Raw genomic sequence first — 21,069 nt, forward strand, 5'->3', positions numbered from 1 at the left:
GGTGGCTCAGTGCTAAAGAACCCACCTGGCAGTGCAGGAGAGGCAGGTTTGATCCCTGTCCTGGGAAGATGCCCTGGAGGAAGAAATGGCAGCCCACTCCGGTATTCTTGCCTGGGAGATCCCGTGAACATAGGAGCCTGGTGGGCTACAGTCCATGGGGTCCCCAGGAATTGGACACAGCTTAGCGACTGAGCGAGTATGGGTTCCTGAAATGGTGACATCAGCAAGCAAATGCATATATTCATATATTCTTTGGGGAAAACTCCGTCTGGAAAAATGGAGTTGTTATCAGTTCCTTTTCTGTGGATTAAATCAAAATGCGGCTTGAAAAAGCCTTAGCATGAGCTTCCTACGTGCAGCCCCCTGGAAAGTGGAGGAGCAGAAGGATGTGGGCTGTTTCTGCATCTCCCTGTCTGACCTACCTCCTCCTCCATCCTGAGGTCTTTTACCACACGTGTGTGAGTCACTCAGTCGTGTCCAGCTCTTTGCGACCCTGTGGACTGTAGCCCGCCAGGCTCCTCTGTCCATGGGATTTCCCAGGCAAGAATACTAGAGTGGGTTGCCATTCCCTTCTCCAAGCCATCTTCCCTACCCAGGGATCAAACCCAAGTCTCCTGCCGGCAGATTCTTTACCACCTGAGCCACCAGGGAAGCCCCTACTTCTTGGCAAAATCTAAGCAGGTCTCTGCATACTTTCAGAAATGTTTCCAGTGTTGCAGGCTCATTTGTTTTCTTTATGTTAAAAAAACTCAGAAAACATTAATGCAGAGACATGCTTTTATGTATCATTAACACTGGAAGTCCTAAAATGTAAAATTCTAAAAACAAGCGTGAGATATTTAATGTTTCCAAGCTCTGCTGTCTCTTCTCTCGTGCTCCACATTTTAAGGGGAACGACAGTGGCTGAGCTTGTTTCACCATCAGAACTGCTGTTGTCAGCAGATCGCTCCCGTTGGAGGGTGGATGTGCTGGAGTTCAGTGGGATGCCCCACCAGGAAGAGACAATTAGTAATCAACATTTCATCTCCAGTCTTATTTGTGTCTAGTTCGTTTTTTTTTTTTTTTTCTGAGCATCCTTTCCATGGTCCTATCTGAAAAACAAATGAAAACCCAAATTATCTTTGATCCTTAGACACCTTTCAGAGCTGTGCTTCCGGAGCTGTGTCTGCACTCCCAGTTTTGTCTTCTCATCCCACTCCAGGAAGCCGTCTTGAGCAGGCCTCTGTGTGCCTTCAGTCGCCACCTCCCAGGGCTGTTCTTTTGGATTGGTTCTTGCCACACGCAGGCCACCTGCCCTCCCTCGACTTGGGTGACGTCACTCATCTCTGCCTCATCCCACGTCGCTGCTCGCTCCATCTCCTGTTCTGATACCAACCTCCTGACTGCCGCTCATAGCGCTCCCTTCTCATTCTCCGTACTCCTCTTTAATGGTCTTACCCACACCCTTGGCATTTATTACCGTCTAAGAGCTGTTACTTCTTTGTTCCGTGAGACTGGAGATCTCTAAGGTCTAGAAGCCTCTCTCTATGTGCCTACTAGGTGGAGCTACTTGAATATCCAACAGGCAACTCAAACGCAGCTTGTCCAAAACTAAACCCTGGTCCTTTTCTCCTCCCTGCGGTACCCTTCTGTTCCCAGGTTCCACATCTTGCCTTGGGTGGCTCATCAGGGGGTCATGCTGGACTGGGCGTCATGTTTGACTCTCGTTTAGCTCCTGGCCTCCTCTCTGTTTATCATCATGCTTAGTCATGTCTGACTCTTTGTGACCCCTGTGGACTGCAGCATGCCAGGCCTCCGTGTCCATCACCAACTCCTGGAGCTTGCTGATTTCCATTGAGTTGGTGATGCCATCCAACCATCTCATCCTCTGTTGTCAGCAGGTGGTCAGGCTAGTTTTTGCTTGGACTATTGCAGTAGCTAACTAGCCAGTTCTGTGCCCCCCATCTGCACTGCCCTACCTGGGTGCCATCACAGACGCTCTCTCTGGCCTTTTGTATTATCACATCCCTTCCCCATCAGCTTCTTCCAATTCTCCATCTGTTTCCATTTCACCCATCATGTTCAGAATGAAACCTGATTTACCATCTGATATTTTATTCTGTTTCTCCTCTTCCCACCCTCCTGAACTTTGCCTGTGGCTCTGTGAATATGTCATCTACTCCTGTCCCCCTGAATTTGTGCCTAGGATTGCCCACCCTATGTGGGATATTCCTATGCGGGATATTCTTCCCAGCAGGTGAATGCACTGTGTCCTGAAGGAGGCCTTCCTAACTTTCACCTCCAAGGTCAATACTTGCTCCCCACTGCTCCCTCCCTCATTAGCCCAGGGGTCTACGAGGCCAGGGAGGGTGGGGGGCTGCTCATTAGCCCAGGGGTCTACGAGGCCAGGGAGGGTGGGGGGGGCTTCTCTTCACCAGTATCTATGTCTCATCATAAGAGCAAGTACCTGTCCAGAGCATCTCACCTGTGCCAGGCCCAGGCCTTCATGCCTAATCTTGCAGGAGGACACTGAGCCCCAAACCTGTGAGTAACTAGTGCCAGTGTGTCCATGTTAGAGATGAGGAAACCTAGGCTTGGAGAGTTAACCAGCGTAGCCCAAGATTACCCTGCACGGAAAACAGCAGAATTTAAACCCACACAACCTCACTCCAGAGCCTGAGCTCTCAGCCCTCTGCAGACTGTCCTCTGCAGGTGTGAACCCAGCAGAAAGTTGTCCCTGAGCAAGTAAACATGAAGTGTGGAAGTTAGTGAGTTGTGAACTGGCCAAGCTCAGGAAGGTGTGGGAAGTGCATGGAAGCAGAAAGGAACCATGCTCCAGTCCTCCTAGGAAACAACAAGAATAGTTGCAATTCAAATCATTTGTGTTTTAACACGTCTTTCTTTTAAAGGGCCAATCAGTCAATTCGTAGTTTGGCACAGAAAGTTAGTTAGAATCACCGCATGCTTGTGTTTGTGTCAACGTGCACACCGTGGGATGCGTGTGAATACGTATCTGTACGCATGTGTCTGTTAACTCATCTTATGTTTACATGGTGACAACATGGACATGTGTGCACGTGTGGGTGTGTGTGTGTGAGTTATCTGATAAGAAAACAAGTGATTTCTGCCCAGTCAGCTGGTCCGACCCCCTCCAGACGTCAGTGTCACATTGCAGAGAGTGTTGGTGCTACGTGCCCTGTCATGAGCTAGGAAAACAAGCTTCTAGCAAACAGAGTTGCGTCTCGGTGGGTCTCCTGCTGACTGGTAACCTGGTGTCCCCTGCAGACTGCAGAGAGATCCTGCTTCCCATGATGACGGATCAGCTCAAGTACCATCTGGAGAGACAGGAAGATCTGGAGGCCTGCTGCCAACTGCTCAGCAACATCCTTGAGGTTCTGTACCGGAAGGACGTGGTGAGTAACCACGGGGCTGCCTCCATGGACCCCTCGGCAGGCGTGGGCCTGTGGTCCTCCTGAGACCTGGCCTCGATGGACTGAATCACGTTTGATTCATTTAAAAGAGAATGGCCTGAATTTTAAGGGTTACCCTTTCTTTTTCTTTGGGCCTTCCCTGGTGCCTGTAATGGTAAAGTGTCTGCCTGCAATACAGGAGATCCTGGTTCAATCCTTTGGGTCAGGAAGATCCCCTGGAGAAGGGAATGGCAACCCATTCCAGTATTCTTGCTTGGAGAATCCCATGAACAGAGGAGTGAGCGTGGCGGGCTACCGTCCATGGGGTTACAAAGAGTCAGACATGACTGAGCGACTAACACCTTTCTCTTTTTCTCTGTAGGGTTGCGTCCTCAAATTATTTTTTATTTATGTATAAAGCTTGATGGGGCTTCCCTAGTGGTGAAGAATCCTCATGCCAATGCAGGAGGTGCAGGCATGTGGATTTGATCCCTTGGTCGGGAGGATCCCCTGGAGGAGGAAATGGCAGCCCACTCCAGTATTCTTGCCTGGCAAATCCTATGGACAGAGGAGCCTGGTGGGCTACAGTCCATGGGGTCGCACAGAGTCAGACACGACTGAGCGACTGAGCACGCAAAGCGTGATGATTGTATTATCGTGTGTGTATTTCCACATTAAAGATACTGTTTTGTTTCCTGTGACTTCTCAGCACAGTGACTCCCAAGACTGAGATTTGATACTTAAGGTCAGAGGCTTTGATGTTAAAAATTAGAAATAAACAGAGGGCGGCTAATTGCCTACCTTCTTTCAATCATTATCTTTAATAAATAACACTTAGTATTATTATTTTATATAGGAGCATAGCTGTTGTTGCTTTAAGTCAGTGGTGCCTCAGAATTTTGGAGCAGTTCTCTGCCCCTTTTTGCAGGTTCCTTTCTGTACAGCCCGTTTTTTCCTGTGCTTTCTTTGCTGTTTCTTTTTTAAATGGTATTTTCTTTTGCATTTCTCAATTGTATGCTTATTCCTCTGACCTTTTTGTCCTAATAAAAAGCTGGCGCAAGCACATGTGGAAACATCTGACTCTCTGCCTCCCGACGCCATTGTACCCACCGTACGCAGTTGTGCACGTGTGTGCGTGCATGTAAAGTCACTGGTTCTCCAGGCATGTCTGGACAGCTGCACAGAGCCGCGTCTGTCTCTGTCTCTAGCAGTGGCTAGATGAATCAAGGTTTTTCAGTTAGTAGGGCTTGTTCTTAGCTCTCCCCCATGTGACCTCTGGACAACGCCCCAGTCCAGACACATGTGTGCACGCACGCACACACACACACACACATGTGCCTGTCCTGTCCACTTCTTTGCTGCACCTGGTGTATCTTCTCAGAGTCTGGGTGGTGTGCTTGAAAAGAGAACTACAGTAAGTTAGTTAACTGTGACTGTGGCTATGTCCACCCTCCCCAGGCTTTGTCTCTCAAAGCTCTTGCCAGCCTTAACCCAAAGGCCAGGCTTCAATCATCCCAGTCCAGGCCTTTTGAAAAATGCTCAACATCACTCATTATTAGAGAAATGCAAATAAAAACTACAGTGAAGTTATTCCTTCACTTCAATCATCAGAATGGCCATCGTCAAGAAATCTACAAACAGCAAACGCTGGGGAGGATTTGGAGAAAGGGGAAGCCCCTTACAGGGTTGGTGGGAATGTAAATTGATACAGCCACTATAGAGAACAGTATGGAGAGTTCTTTGAAACTGAGAATGAAACCACCATGTGACCCAACAACCCCACTACTGGCGTATACTCTGAGGAAACCGTCATTTAAAGCCACATGCACTCCCAGGTGCACTGCAGCACTATGCACAGTAGCTAGACCCTGGAAGTGACCTGGACGCCCATTGACAGATGAATGGATAAAGAAGCTGAGGTGTGTTTATATATATACACAATGGAATATTGTTGAGCCATAAAAAGGAACACATTTGAGTTAGTCCTAGTGAGGTGGATGGGCTTGGAACCTGTTATACAGAGTGAAGTTAGTCGGCAATGGGAAAAACAAATATTGCATATTAATGCGTAAGTATGGAATCTAGAAAAAATGGTACTGATGAAAGTACTTGCAGGGCAAGAATAGAGGCACAGACTAGAGCACAGGTTTGTGGACTCAGCGGGGGAAGGAGGGCAGTGGGACAAACGGAGAGAGCAGTGTGGAAGCATATACGTTAGTGCGTGTAAAGTAGGCAGCCAGTGGGAGTTAGCCGTATGACCCAGGGAACTCAAACCAGGCCGTGTGACAACCTAGAGGGGTGGGCTATGGGATGGAAGGTGGGAGGGAGGTTCCAGAGGGAGGGACATATGTATACATGGCTGATTCACCTTGTTGTTTGGCAAAACCCAACACAATATTGTAAAGCAATTAGCTTCCAATTAAAAACAGAAAAGGGTGAAAAAAAAGAAAAAGATTGTACATGAAAAGTTGTAAGGCCAAGCCTTATGGAGGAGGCAGTGCCTGCCTGGCCTGTGCGGAGCGTCTGGAAAACCGATTTAAACACATTCAGAATTCATGAAGAAGAATCAACAGTCCCATCACACACGAGACGAAGGAGCACACTTTTATGATCGGAGATGCTCTGGCATGCTGAATTTTAGGTGTTGTGCTAAGGTGATATTTAAACATTTGATTCTATGCAAGCATACCCACCTTATTGGGATCTGACATGCAGCATGAGCTGTATGGTTGTTAGCTGCTGGGCCTCTGTGTACAAATGGGCAAGTGTCTTTCCAAAGCTAATTGGTGAGCTAATCAGGGATCATAAACATTATATTGTTTAGACAGATTTGCTTTTATTTTTAAGGTTTGCTTCAATTAAATTACTGTGATTATATAACATTACCATTAATGGGCTATAATTAATAAAATGCCTTGAGTTTTCTTTGTGAAGGCTTTTGCCTGTGACAAGGGCCATTTTTCATCTCGTTAAGGGTTGTAATTGATTTACTCTTTACAGGGTAAATGGGTTCCGTAACAGCCGTGGGGCTGGCATGTTAATGACTGTCTTAGCTGTTGGTTTACACGTGTGTGTCTCCTGCAGGGGCCAACGCAGAGGCACGTTCAGATCATCATGGAGAAGCTTCTCCGGACAGTGAACCGAACCGTCATTTCCATGGGACGGGACTCGGAACTCATCGTAAGTGTTCGGTGACACACACTTGGGGGTCTCATCGTGGCTGAGAGCATCTTTCCTGGGAAAGTCGTTTACTCTCAAGCTTGAAAATCCACGTGGTCCTCTTGCACCTGCCTTTGAAACTGTCTCTTACTACAGTATAGCAAGCAGTTGCAATGCATTTATTTACAGCCTAGTAGGTTAAGTGGGCTCATTTCCCATGATTCTAGAAGCAAGTGTCGAAGGTGAAGAGCAAGCATGCCCACGTTTTGTAGACGGAGGATTTGGGTCTAGTTTTGTCGTTGCTAGCTTCTAGCAAAGGGTGTTTGTTTTCTTCTAAGTTCCCACACTCCAGGTCATTGCTTTCTACGTATTTACACTTAAGATCCCATTAATAAAATTTTATGAAGGGCCTTAAAAAGTAATTGAGGCACTCTGAGTTAGCTATTTTATGTCTTCTCTAATGTATTGTAGATGTTCCTCTTACGTGGATACAAAGCACGGGATCTATTCTTTTTCTCAAGGTTTTTACCAATACTGTGGCAGTCTTTCAAGTTTCATATTGTGGCGCTTTTTCCCAGAGTTTGCTACCATCATGATTGTTAAATTTGGTTTTATGGGCAAAAGATGGCATTTGTAGGTCTCATTTAATTTCTTTAATTTCTGGTATGTATTACTATTTAACTAAGTTTGGTGGATCCTATTTCAAAAAAATCACTTTCCTAATCAAGGAATAAGAAAAATCCAGTTAGAGTTTTCTCTTGGCAGTCAGACTAGGCACACTGGTCTCCCTTGGCTGACTTTAGCTCTGTCCACGTAGCCTGGGTCTGGATCGGGTCTGGTGACCCATCGGCTTCCTTCAGACATAAGGCAGGAATGGGGCACTGGGCTTGTGTTGCTTTCTGTGGCTGCATCACAGTTAAGGATGTGCCGTGTGGCTTGGGATGCATCCCAGAGAATAATCGTTGCCTTTGTCTGTTTCCATGCGGTAAAATTGTCTAGTTTATGTTTCTGAGTTTTAGCACATGTTGTGTGCAGGTTTTCCTTTCTAATGTACATCTCTTTTCGGTTTATGCTTTAACGTGTTTAAATTAAGGGTTTTTCCTTGTAAATTGATGTTATGTACCACGGACTCTTCCATTATCCTATAAACCTCACTTGCTTCTTGATGTCTTCATTGTTACTCTTCTTCTCTGTAATCTGGAAATGCTTTCATATAGGTTGGTGGAGAGGGAGCCCCGTGGGGGAAGACTTGGGGTGGCTGCAGAGGCACCCCAGGGCCCCGGTGTTCCTGTCTCCTTGGGGCTGTGCCCCAGTCGGCCCTGGGATACTCTGTCGTAGTGGAACTCAGGAGGGCTTTCAGTAGAATGAAGGATGTGTGGCTCGAAGCTGACCTGAGTTTGGTGTCATTGTGCTGAGACCGCTGTGGGAGTGACACTGTGGCCAGCACGGAGTCACAGTGAGTGTGCTATGGGCAGTCTTGGTGGGCAGATGGGGGAGGTGGCTGGCGTGTGGCCGGTGAGCAGGTGAGACAGTCCTGTCTCCGGGTAGCAGTGTGTTCACTCGGATCAAAGCCCACTGGCCAGCAGTTACACTGGGGAGAGGAGAGCAGGGAGGACACTCAGAGCAGTTTGGACGGGACCTTGGGAAGTGGTGAGACTGTGAGACGCGCTCGCAGCTCAAGCTGAGGATCTAGACGACCTTGCGGGCAGAACGTGGTGACTGTTCTCAGACCATGTGGTCCAGGGGGCCCTTGGGAAATTTCCCATGTCTCAGGCACAGTGATAACAGTGCTGATATAGTAGCTGCTCCTCCTCTGTGTGTGCTCACTTCAGTTCAGCTCAGTCGCTCAGTCAGGTCCGACTCTTTGCGACCCAATAGTCTGCAGCACGCCAGACCTCCCTGTCCATCACCAACGCCTGGAGTTTATTCAAACTCATGTCCATCGAGTCCATGATGCCATCCAACCATCTCATCCTCTGTTGTCCCCTTCTCCTCCCACCTTCAATCTTTCCCAGCGTCAGGGTCTTTTCAGATGAGTCAGCTCTTTGCATCTGTGTGTGCTGGGCACTGGTTAATGCATGGAAGAGCCTCGCTTAATCCTCCCCTTCCCTGTGCATAGGCTCCTGCAGAAATGCCCTGCAGGGAGGTGGGAAATGTCCCCAGACCCACAGCTGGCACGGCAGGGCTCGTGGGGAGCCCTGGTTTGGCACCAGAGCTGGCTTTCTTTGGTCTCTTCTGGAAGACTGAGATCTGTGAGCCTCGTCTCAGTGGTGGACCAGCAGGTCCGCTGGAGGACTCTGAGTTCCTCCTGGATCCACATCCTTGTTTGGCGGGCAGCTACCCACGGAAGTAAACACTTTGCTGTTTGCTGCCTTCAGTCACGTCCGTGGACCAAATGCCAGGATGTCCTGGAGGGAGAAGGGGCCAGACCACAGATTGGCAGCCGCTTTCCTGAAGGGCTTGGAGGGATGCCTGTGGCCTACGGAGTCCTTGGGGGTTCCTGGGAAGAGCCCTTGCACTGTCAACCAGGGCGCAGGAAGCGAGGACCCAGGCTCCGTCTGACCTAGCCGCAGCCTTGCTCCTGCGGCACAGGTGGCGGGGTCCAGGGCACTGTGGGGAGTCAGTGGGGATAGACTATAGCAAGCTGCCCACACAGAGGCTCATCACCCCCGCCCAGCCCGTGTCCAGCAGAAGTCTCTAGAAGCACGAACAGGACTTAGGTCCTAACCTGACTCTTCCCAATTCTCACATCTCTAATGTGCATACAAGAAGCCTAGACATTCCTTCCCTTAAAATGAATTAAGCTGTCAGGGAAGGACTCTCAAAAAAAAAAAAAAATCTGAATATCCTATGGTTATTTCATGAGTGGTGACAGCGTCACTATGTTTGCAGAAAGGACATTCACCATTTCCGACTGGAGGTGCTCAGGAAGCTCTTTTGGGAGTTACGGGGCCACAAGTCCAAACAGCCGCAGAGTGGTGAGACTGAGAGGCTGCCCTGCTCGGCGAGCTGGACCTTGCTCTGCCCGTCAGCTCCTGTGCAGATTTGTGCAGCGGCTTCTTAATGTCACTGTGGTTGCTCTGGGAATTTAGGTGAGAGGAGGATCCAGAGGGGGAAAATATCCCTGACAAGATGGACAAAAAAAACTTCATCGGGGCCCTTCTAGAGTGAGAAACGAGCAGCACGTGGTTTATCAGCCTGCCTAGGGTCAGCTGTGCCGTCCTTGGTGTGACACAGAGATTCCAGGACTTATGTGTCTTCTTTGCTTTTTTGCATCAGTGGAACGGAAGTGGTATAACCACGAATCAGCTCACCGATTCTGCATGATTGCTGAAGAGGGACCTAAAAAGTCCAAGTGATTTAAAAAGTTTTAAATAGCTGTGTTTCACTTAATAATTTATTTCATGATATTGTCAACAGTAGGAGTAGACGTGTGACCTCTGTTTCCAACAGAATTATTCATCAGCTGGGGATGCTGTTGTGGCCTGGCAGTTTTCCCATCCATTCATATCCAGGACTGAGAACTGGGGGACTTCACACGTTACTGGCTAAGCTGTGATGTACAGTGTAAGCCTTTTCTTTTACCTGTATCTGTGGTATCTTATAAACCCCATGCAGTTGGTTATATGTCACTTGTTTTAGTTCATTTTATACCTTTCAACTTCGTATTTGAAATGGGCCGTTGGAGCACATCTCAGGCAGAGGATAAAAATATGCCGTGATCCTACTGAGTGGATGCCTTTTTGACAAAGGAAACTGCATTTGGCAAGTTTAGGGTTGTGGATGGCTTGGATGTTGACCATGGGCCCTAACACAGAAGACTTGCAGTATCTGACCACAGAATTAAGATGCCATTTCATCTTTATTCCAGGATTGTCTGATGCTGTAGAGTTCTGGGTTGAAATGCCGAGTTTTACATTGTCTGATTTCAGATTTGATTTTTCTCTTCCTCTTTGAAAACATTTCTAGGCTGACAGCGCTCGGCACCTTCTCGGTCATTGTGTTCGGTTCCGAGTAGGGGCCCTGGGGGCTTAGGTGCTCTTGTCTGGTGGGCAGGTGACCCAACCACTTACCTGGTGAGTGACATGGGTACCCCGACCCTCACACAAGACCTCCGGACAAACACAGACTGTGTCTTTGTTGGAACGAGTGCTGTAAATAAAGCTGGGTTGAGAGCATAGAGGATAATACATATGACTGTTCCTTCTCCTGTGATGTTAGCCACTGCTGCTACTTTCAGATGTTCAGCTTTACATTCGTTAATGGGTCCTTTAAAAATGTAATTGAGTGAGGACTTTTAAAGATTTTTTCTGTGGCCTGGATACACACCAGAAGACTGAAAATGACTAATTCACTAACATGAGAATGTGGGCCTCTTCAAAAGAAAGATTCCCCTGGAAGACTGGCAGACGTAGGCTTAGCAATGGGAAAAACTCTGCCTGCGTTCACCACTTGCTCTTGTGAGCAGCAGACCTCCTCATTCCCTAGACTCAAGGGATGGAAGTTCTTTTGTTTCCGCTCTGAGAACCAGCTGTAGGGGTCGTTGATGGGTGCGGTGTTTCCTTGTGGCAGTAGCACCGATGATAGGGAAGATGCTGTTAGTGAAAACCCACTGCTTTCTTTGAGCCTGCGTGACTTACAAGGACCTGACATGCTTCTGCATCAAAAAATACTGTAAGAGACATGGTCTCCCCCAGCATTCAGCCCCTTTACCAAGATTATCACCAAGACTTTTCACAAAGACGTTCTGTCCCCATGCACGTGCATTCATTTTGCAATATCTGTTCTAACGGACTTTACGTATGAATGTGCTTTTAACAAAGTGCTGATCTTAACCTTGCTTCGCAGAAGAAAACAATACATTATAAAAGTTTCAAGTGGACAGTATCTGCTTTTTCTATGTGAGTGTTACAAAAAGTGTCTCTAATGTGTGTTTGTTAATAAATCTACTCAGAACACATCTGACTCGCAGAAAACCATCCTGATGTGGGCGCACACATGAGCTGTGATGACTTTATCGATTCCTTCCCATTTGGTATTTGTACAGCAGTGCTTCCTGCCTTTCTCCTTTCTGTGGCCCTCCTATTTTTTCAAGCATGGTTACTGACCGTGGATTTGTTGCCGAGGAAATAAAGACCACGTCATTCCCTGGGTAAAACATGCTGTGCGGTTCTTGCATATTCATCCCAAACTGTCCCTTAATTATTGAGTTCCTTAAGAGGCAGTGTGCTGCTCGCACCTGGGCGTCTCACCTGTCGGAACGTGTGTGCGCGTAACAGCACGATGAGTTACCGCCAGTTCACAGAGCGCGACGTCGTTCCTGAGCCGTGTAGCTCTTCTCTTCCGCTCAGTAAATGGGTTGTGCGCTTATCCCACGCCAAGTGTGCCAATGATAGAGATTTTCTAGATAAAAGGAGACGCATCAGTGTGGAAGGCAGCTGCTGTGACCTTTAGGTGACGTGTAATCATGTCAAATTTTGCTCGCTGATAAAAATGCTCCCAAAGAACCATTCCAGCTGTGGTGGGCTCTGTAAACACGTTGTGTCCTCACAGACAGCATGGAACGGAGAGGTTCACGGCCTGTCTCTCCTCTTTTGTTCTCGCTGTCTTCAGTGAGAAGCACAAAGCAAGCACTTGAATTGCATGGTGCGTCTTCTGGGTTGGAACTGAGCGTGGTGTATCTCAGATCCGCCTTGCCCATGGTGGTACCCCAGGGAGAATGGCTTTGCGAGGCGTGCTCACTGTTACCATCTGAGACTGGAGTCAGCCTGGTGTGGGTCCATGAACGACGACGCCATGACTGCCACACCTCAGGTCTCCATGGCAACGGACATCTCGGCAACCTCGTGGGATGGGGGAAACTTCTGCCAACTTCTTGTGCCCTTTCCCAGAGAGCAAGGTTTTCCCACGTCTTGACTTCCCCCTGATCATACTCCGCTTGGGGGATCGTCGGAGACTGAAGGGCCATATGCAGAGCCCTGGGACTGCTCCTTGGAGGCTAGTCACACACTTGCAGTGTGATAGGTGGGCACCTGTGTGCAGAATGTCTTGAATCTGGTTATCGATAAGAGAGGACCTGTGACACAGCACGGTGTGAGCACATGTGTGAGCCGCATGCGGCTCACAGATGATTGTCGAGTGTGATTTGGAGTTTCCCCAGGTGCTCCAGGCATGGATTCTTCCTCCCCATCTTGACTCCATCCTGACTCCTGACCCCTTCTTTGCCCAGAGGGACTTGAGGGCAGCGGGGGCCTTCTGTCCCAGCCCCATCCTTGTGAGCGGACTTTGTTATTGCAGAGCCCGCGAAAGCAGGTGGTGACTCTCCCCTCCTAGGTTTCTGCAGGGCCTTATCCCTTGGGAGAGGAGGTTGGCTTGGGCTGGTCTTCATGGGAGAGGCAGAGTGCTCAGCCCAATGGAGGCCCTGGTCTTCCATCCTGGGGAGGGAGGAAGAAAGAGGGAGGAAGAAAGGAAGGAGGCGGCCAGTTTCCTGGGGCTGGGCACTTGCTGGACGGATGGTCTAGAATCTGCCTCGGGGGAGGCGGGGGGATGAGAGGACTTGCCCTGGAAATACCAGTGAGATTGGTTGTCCCTGAGGTTCTTCAAAAATTAGAGCTCAGCCAGATCCTCCTGTGCGTGGTGCCCTTTGATCTCAAAAGCCATCACGCCCTCCTGGCAGCTGAAGGCTGTGCCAGCGGATGTGACCTGGTCAACTGAGTCTGAGCTGGATTCCAGCCCTGCCCCTGCCCCGCCCCCACCAGGCCAGGCCCGCACCCTGGGAATGTTCTCCTCTTCTGAAGACTCTGTGACGTTCTCTTCAGCCTGAACACCCTTCCTTCATTATTATTTCCTTAGATGAATGGCTTCTCTTTTCCCAAACTAATGAGACTATGAAATAAGTTTAATAGCCGCACAAAACATGACCTTTGATTTTTTTTATTTAAAAATTAATAAAGAACTTAGTGACAAGTATAATAATTTAATCTCTATACGTAATGCCACGTGTACATCTACATATGCGGGAACACGGTACTTTTTACCTTGGTTTTGTATCAAAGATTTTACGTAAATCTTTCTAAGAGAAGAGTCATCACCTGTGAGTGACACGCTGCAGTCATGAAATGAGATTGAAAATATTTTTTTTCCTATTCTGAAGATAGTTTCATGTTTAGATGGGAATTCATTTATCTTCAGTTTCCTTTTAGATTCTGAAAATTTTTTTTTTTTTTTTTTTTGGTCTAGACTGCTTTCAGACAGTGATATTACTTTGTTTACGAGGATGTCCTCTTGTGTAGACAGAATTATGGTACTAAGCAGAAAGCTGCTAACACTCATTTCAATTCACTGAGACAGTCGGGGTTCTGAAGACACAAGGAGAGATAACTTGTTGCAAACATGTTTTTATAACTTTAGTTAAAAACAGTATAAAATACATGAAACACATTTTTTTTTCAAATTTTATCTCTACACGAAACAATTGCACTTCCTTCATGATATTTGATCAACTTAACTCAGTCTTCTCCTTGCACAAAAATATTTCTCAATTCTATTAAGTGATATTCAAGGATTCATATCCTCATATATCGATTCCATAAAAGATGCATGTTTTTTCTTTTAATTAAAGCGTACATCTGCGAGAGAGCTGGAGTAACCCCCAAAGAATGCTTACGTGAGATACTCCTGTCATTCTTTTCTTTTTTTTCAAGCCCACTAAGGTCCTTGTAGAATCAGAACACTGAGAACAAAAAATAGATTTGCTGTTGAGTCAGAAGGAAAACGCATGGCAAGAAATAGCTCCAATCTGAGAAATGCAGGTGGATCCTTTTACCAAGGTTGACCACCCTATTGGCATCTGATCAATAAGGTGTGCGTGTGAGCATGAGATTAGATCAGAAACGGCTGGACAGAGACTAGGAGACTCCGCTTCCTTGTACGTTCACAAATGACTCAAAATTGAAGTTGTACCCTCCCCCCCCCCAAAAAAAGGCAAAAGAAGATGCCTACTTCCTATTGTGAAAAGCCAAAATTTGATAGACAGAGTCATGAATAGAGTAGGGGCTTTTGAATTCTATAAAAGGTACCTGCAAAGGTGCAAAGGAATGAGTGAAAAAAGAAAGGAACTGAGATTGATATTGCAACGTGTAATCAAAAGAGAACTCGAGGTGACACGATTTATTTTAAAAAAGAGCTAAAAACATTTGATTCACAGCTTTCCCCTAGGTATTGTCATTTAGTACAGCTCACTAACAGGTTAAATGTGGGTGACATTAAGGTGGTTTGTCGGTAGCAGCTAAACTAAGCACAGGGTTTCGCTTAGAGATGGTCAGATCTTCCCCAGCTGTTACAAAGCATAACGAATGGTCTCAAACATCTGGCTAGGCTTTCGTGATGAACAGTGTCTCAGAGATTGATCCACAGAAACACTTTCCGGTGGCAGAGAATGCCTGTGATTTATCGGTGTCTGTATAATCCATTGTGTATCTCTATGTGGGTTTTCAGATTCTTGCCAGGATTTATCATTTGGCCTTTGGGTACCAAAAGATTAAAAAATGAGATCTATGAAAGCTTAGTGTCCGATAGCGCTGACCCTGTCAACTCGCAGTGATTAAAAGCATGTCCTGACTCTGGGGGACTCCTGGCTGCTGCTGGCCATTTTGAGCAGGAGCAGAAAGCGTGTCGCCGGTCTGGAGATGAAGGAGACGCTGAATACGAGGTGTCAGTGTGACAGTGAGATGCCACTTGGCTTAGCGCTACAGCACATGAAGGCAAATATACATAGAGTCACATTTTAGAGATTATTCATGGTCTCCGACCACTTGAAAAAAATTGTGCTTTCTCTGGAATTTGATGTGCTGAAAATTGCACTCGCACACCCCCCTCCCCCCCACCCCCGCTTATTTGCAAAATTAAACGTAAAAATGAAGTCCTTTGCAAACGTAAGGGCTACTTTTTCTTCTCAGTATTTAAAAAAAATAAAGGCTTGAAAATAATTATGAGTTTTCGCTGTGTTACAGAGTGACAGCCTGCCGTTCTGCAGGTTGATAACCTAATCCTTGCCGATCTGGGGGTAGGGGCATAGAATTTTTAGGTATCACCTTTGACTGTGTTAGGTTTCCTTTCCGATTTTACATCCCACACCCCCGAACTGCAGAGACAGCTGGCAAGGTATGACCTGCACTCCCTTGCCTCTGTGAGCTGATCTGTCACAAAGGCCTTTTTGGTAAGCAGGGGGAGAACTGGGTGACGCCCGGCCCAGCCACCCTTCACTCCATCCTGTTAGTTTTGGAAAAGGCTTTACTTTGAGCTCCAGTGGGTTTTCAAGACGGCCTTCAGACTCCAAACACCGCGAGGGTTAAAGGAACCAGAGTTTCCACCGTCCGTGCTTTTTAGATTCAGTTTTGGATTTTTGCTTGGGAGTTGAGGAGTACGTCTCCTGAGTGTAAGGCGAGGGTGCGACCTGAGTTTCCTCGAACGGGTGAAGTTTCCGCAGAACTGGCTGGAGTTTGTCTTCCTGCTGCTTGAAATCTAGCTCCACACTAGAAAGCAAAGAGAGGGACGGATTTAGTGGCTCGGTCTTTCCTGTCTAAAGAGCTCCCTTAGTGACAGCAGACTTCGGTGCCATCCTCCCCGCGTAATGATCATTTGGATGATGTTCATGATGTCATTTTAAGGCTCAACATTAAGCAATTGGCGAGAATATGTTTGAACTCTCAATCATTATGAACTATCTCCAAAAAGTTCACTTTCTTCTGAAAATAACAACATTCATCGCACACCCCTGAAGCTTTATTAGTGTACATGGTGTGAAAGCATAGGCTGTTGAAACCATAAATGTGACATGTGAATAACCTTTTTGCTTGTCAATGGACTACATAAGTGTGCTTCATGGAATAAATAGTTAAGCAAAGATATGGAGCGTTTAGGGGTCATCTTAGTACATTTGCACCAGGTGCTTGGAAGCTCTGTGCAGCTTTTCACAAGGTCAGAGTAATCCATTCATCTCACCTGAAACTGTTGTTAAGTGACATGACCTTGGCTTCTGGGCTCCTTTGAAAAATCTCATCTGCTTGAAAAAGTGGCAAGAACCCAAATATCCAAAAAATGTGTATTTTATCAAGTCAGCACCACTGAACGCCACTCAGTGGTTCTCAAAGATAGTTTTTTTTTTTTTTTTGGCAAAAATGTAGTATTCGGTGCAAATAACGTAGAATTGTAATTACACGCCTGAAGCCATGATGTGCAAACATGTAGCCATAGGAAAGGACGTTCACCAGCAGGGACAGTGTTTGTGTTAGAACGACAGCATTAAAGCGGATTTTTAAGTGTATCTTGTTTGCCATGAAATTTCTCCTAATAATGCTGCAGCTTGCCTGGAGTCCTCCCAGCTCTCCATGGCTTTGGGAAGGACCACTGCAGGCCCCTAACTTTGCGTAGGACCCCCTGCTCCAGTGTCAGTCTTCCGTGGTCAGCCAAGGGGCGATGGGCCCGGCTCCCTTCTGCTTTCCTCGCCTGGACCCTTGTAACGTTAACCTGGGTGCTGTGTCACCAGGCCCCTGGAGACCTCCGCTCCGTGCCCCTTCCCTGTCTGCTCTGGGTGCCCATCGAAATGCCCGTAGACTTCAGTACAGGCTCAGCAGTGATGATAATACATGTGCTCATAACATTTTATATCCAGTGGAACTGTAAACCATTTATAAACATGATATTCCATTGATTTAGAGAACCATTAATCCTAGCCACATTTTGACGTTTTGGAAAGACAAAACAGCAAAGCTATATTATCTGGAGCTTTAAAAACAAGTTCAAGACCCATCTAATGGACCGTTTTATGCTTTAAATCCACTGGTCCATTTTTCTTATCATCATAGGCTATATTAGTGAAAAATTAAAAATACCATCAGAGAAGTTTATGACTAGTTTTCTCTCTGCTCCCAAAACAATGATTTTCCCCCCCTTCATTTGAAATGGCCTCTTTGCATTATGCTGCAGTTTATAGGAAATAGAATAAAACCCCGTGAACTCATGACCTGCTAGTCTACAACAGGGGTTGATGGAGGTTTGGTTCCTCTTGGGGACAGTTGTGAAAAGTGCAAACCTCAGGACACGCTGCCTTTGTGAAACGCGAGCCTTGGCTATCATTTCAGTAGGAAGAACGGGGATCTCCGTTGTGGCTTTCCCCTTTGATGCTGTGGTGGGGGTGTGGGACAGGGGAGCTCAGATAAACCCCTTCACCTCCTCAAGGTTCAGTCCCCTTCGCTTAAAGGGGTATAAGAATGGCTGCTCTGATATTTCACTGGAAAGCGATAAGGATCCTCCCGTACTGTCTCCCTTGAAAAATAAAAACTTCCTAAACTATAAAATGCGATTCAAATATTACTTTCTCCTTATCATCTGTTGGTCACTAATTGTATAATGGCAACAATCTATGAAAGTGTTCTTTGACTTGGACATTTAACAAAGAAAACAAGAACCTTGCCATTGAGTCTGTGAGATGTTATGGTATCCAATATGGTAGCGTAGGCACAAAAGAGTCGTTTTGTCAAGGCTAGTATCTGTCCAGGTTTAGTACTGAAAGCGTGTTCTCCAGATCATAACCATCTCAATAGGCCCAAATAGCTTTCGTGTTATTAGATCAGAGGGCGGGCACTAGCATTTCCTGGGCCAACGGTACAGTTCTGGTACCTGTAATTATTGAATTCCCATTAAGCATCTACAGTGGGAATCCTGTTATTAACCAATTTATCACACCGCAGAACCATGTAATCACAGCATAATCTAATCTGAGTCCTTGTTAACAAGATGACTCGACTTCATCTGTCAGCTGACTCCTGTCTGGAGTCCCCCGTGCCCAAGAAGCTGCCGTCCAGAGCAGTTTCTTTGTGCGGGGAGTGACCTGGAGTGCCCTGGAGCGAGGTGACCTTGAGCCCGGCACCTCCCTCCCCATCTGTTGCCCCAGGTGACTGCACACCTGCCTGTCAGGTGGTGCTCCGGCACCCGCCAGGCAGACTATGGAGCGCCGTGCCCTGCGGTCAGATTAGAATGATGCAAAGGGCTCAGTCCAGTGGGGCTTTTCCCGTTTAGGAGGGAGCTCACCGGGTCAGCGGGGTGAGTCAGAAGCAGACAGCTGGCTGGACAGGGCGGTGGCCGAAGGTTAATCGTCTGGCTGACTCTAGCTGACACAGGGCAAAATGTCCCTTCAGTCTCAGTGGCCAAATGGCCAGGATAAAGCCGCACCTGCTGCCCCTGTTCGCTCAGAGGACTTGGACGGAAGCCAGCGGTGGGCACTCGAGGGCACTTGGACTCTGTGCCCATGCCTCCCTGTTTAACATAGTGAGCGGTCCGGATGGGGCCTGGCAGTGGGGATAGGGGCACTGCCTCTGGAGGGGCAACGGCCCTCGCTTTGGGTCTGGACCCTGATCACGGGGACGCTGCCTGTGTGAGTGGTGGCGGTGGCGGCTGTGACCGTCCCAGAGCTGGGTGTGGGGCCGCAGTCACCATGTTACTTTCTCCCCGGCCTGGGGCACGTGTCCTGGCTCGGGGGTGGCAGCCACGCCTCACCCCTCTGTCCCCAGACACACAGGGCCTTCTGACCTTCTAGCACCTTCTTCAAGGTTCCCCAGAACCGTCCTTTCTTCTTCCTCTGCACCCACTACCGATGATGCATGATTATGAATTTGGCTCTGTATCATTTTGTCTCCATCCCCTGAACGGAGCCGCTGTGCCGGGGTGAATGCCACCTGTCTCTGCCCCCAGCACCTACAGCAGGGCCTGAGCCGCGGCAGTCACCTGTGTGATGTTTACTGAATTAACACATGAGCCTTAAAACACAAATCCCATAGCAGCTTTCATCCCAGTTGCCCTGGGCTGCTCTGTCTTGGTTGATGATATTGGAGGTGCCCCCTGGCTCTTCCCCCTGGCGAGCCCCCTCCTCATAAAGATAACCAGGGCTTCTCCCCCAGGCAGTGGCGCTGGAGTCCTCTCCCAGTGGAATCTGTGGCCAGGCTGTCTTCTGTCTGAACCTAATTGAAGAAGATTCTGAAACTTCTGTTGCAAATCGCACACCAGGATCTGTTCAGAGCCTGCTGCCTCCACTTCCACTCCTGACGTTCTCTTTTCTGGGAGGGTCTGCAGTAAGATCTTAGGATGGGTGGGGTGCGAGGGTGCGCTGGCCAATGGCCAGCTGTGCTCTGCGAAGGAGATCCTAGGAGCATCTTTTGAGTCCCTTCCCACTTGCCCTGGGGGCTACAGGCCCTGGTGTGGCTTTCGGCAGGATGTCGCATCTAAGCTCCATCAAGGGGGCGTGCGTCCATCATGTGGCGGGACATGCCACCCCAGCTCCAGCTCAGAGACGCATCCCCCGGTGTTCCAAGTCTGACCTCTGGGGCTCGCCTCATCTCTTAGGACTCCGTGGGGGGTTACACAGCTTCCTGCCACCTCCGGGGTCTCAGGGTCCAGCCGCACACGAGGCAGGAGGCTACTGGTGGTGCCGCCCGACTCTTGCAGGTGAGATCTGGTGTCTGTGATGGGCTGTCGAGTGGACGCGTACAGCAGGCTGAGCCCTCACGCCTCCGGAGGATAAGCATTCTGGAAGAAGTCCTGACTCGGGACGTTCCGAGCCAGAGTGTGAAGGGGCTGGAGCCAAGCCAGCCTCACCTAACCTGCGTGCTCTCTCCTTTGGTCCTGAGTTCAAAGGCAGCCTGAAGACTGTGCTGGGTCATCCAGGAGCAGTCCCTGAACTGTTTACAAGATATGAACCCCTGGGTTCTTTTAGTATTTACCTTTTATATCTCTCTTTTCCTTGCCTGCATCCATCCAGCCAAATGCACATTCTGAGAGCTGAGTGGGCAGTGACGCCGCACTGGCCGACGTGCCCACTAAAACCTATGGCCACATGTACAGGACTCCCTGTGATGTATGATGTATGATGTATGTGTGTCCAGAGGACACACACCTCACGTCTTTGGTTAGTCTTTTTCTCTTGAAAATGGAAGTTTTATGTATAGGGACTTCACTAACAGAATTATCACTCTGTCCATTTCCAAGGAAATAAAAATCTGCTCTGGACTTCCGGCTGCTCTGGCCACCGGCCCAGGCTTTGTTGTCCTCCCGGCATCTCTGCCGGGCTTGTAGTAACGCTTCTCCCCACGATGTCACACGATTCTGCAGAGGAGCATGGTCCTGGCGTCTCTGCAGACGCTCTGGCGTCTGCTGCTCCTATAAATACCCAAGCCTTGCCACAGTTGCCTAAGCAAGCTGCTGCCTGCTCCTCGAGTTAATTTAAGGGGAAATGGACATAGAGCATCCTTTTCTCCATCCCCCCCTGGGGGTAGCCGTGAAGAGTCAAGAGCGGGTGAGTTTGGCTCCCAGGCACTTGTGTGTGTCCTGGACTGGAAGAAAACCTGAGATGTCTGACTTCTCCAATCTTGATAGTGTCAGCAGGGCTCAGTGGGCTGCGGAGCAGAGGCCTCTGTTTTTCATTCTCTTTGCATCAGATCACAGTCATTGGGGCTCCGTGCAGCTCTGT

General features: G+C 48.1%; 2 protein-coding genes across 6 annotated transcripts in view; one reads left to right on the forward strand and one right to left on the reverse strand.

Moving 5' to 3' along the window:
* Positions 1–21,069, forward strand: part of DOCK1 (dedicator of cytokinesis 1) — a 556,998-nt gene that overhangs the window by 208,250 nt on the left and 327,679 nt on the right. For all 4 annotated transcript variants that reach the window (XM_070781087.1, XM_070781089.1, XM_070781088.1 and 1 more), the window contains 2 exons: positions 3,265–3,392; positions 6,474–6,569. In XM_070781087.1, coding sequence (XP_070637188.1) covers positions 3,265–3,392; positions 6,474–6,569 — 224 coding nt within the window. The remainder of the gene's footprint in view (positions 1–3,264; positions 3,393–6,473; positions 6,570–21,069) is intronic.
* Positions 13,466–21,069, reverse strand: part of INSYN2A (inhibitory synaptic factor 2A) — a 62,455-nt gene continuing 54,851 nt past the window's right edge. For both annotated transcript variants that reach the window (XM_070781091.1, XM_019952807.2), the window contains one exon: positions 13,466–16,081. In XM_070781091.1, the coding sequence (XP_070637192.1) occupies positions 15,898–16,081 (184 nt within the window). In that variant the 3' untranslated portion in view covers positions 13,466–15,897. The remainder of the gene's footprint in view (positions 16,082–21,069) is intronic.

This window comes from Bos indicus, chromosome 26, assembly GCF_029378745.1.
Source record: "Bos indicus isolate NIAB-ARS_2022 breed Sahiwal x Tharparkar chromosome 26, NIAB-ARS_B.indTharparkar_mat_pri_1.0, whole genome shotgun sequence".
Lineage (NCBI taxonomy): Eukaryota > Metazoa > Chordata > Mammalia > Artiodactyla > Bovidae > Bos > Bos indicus.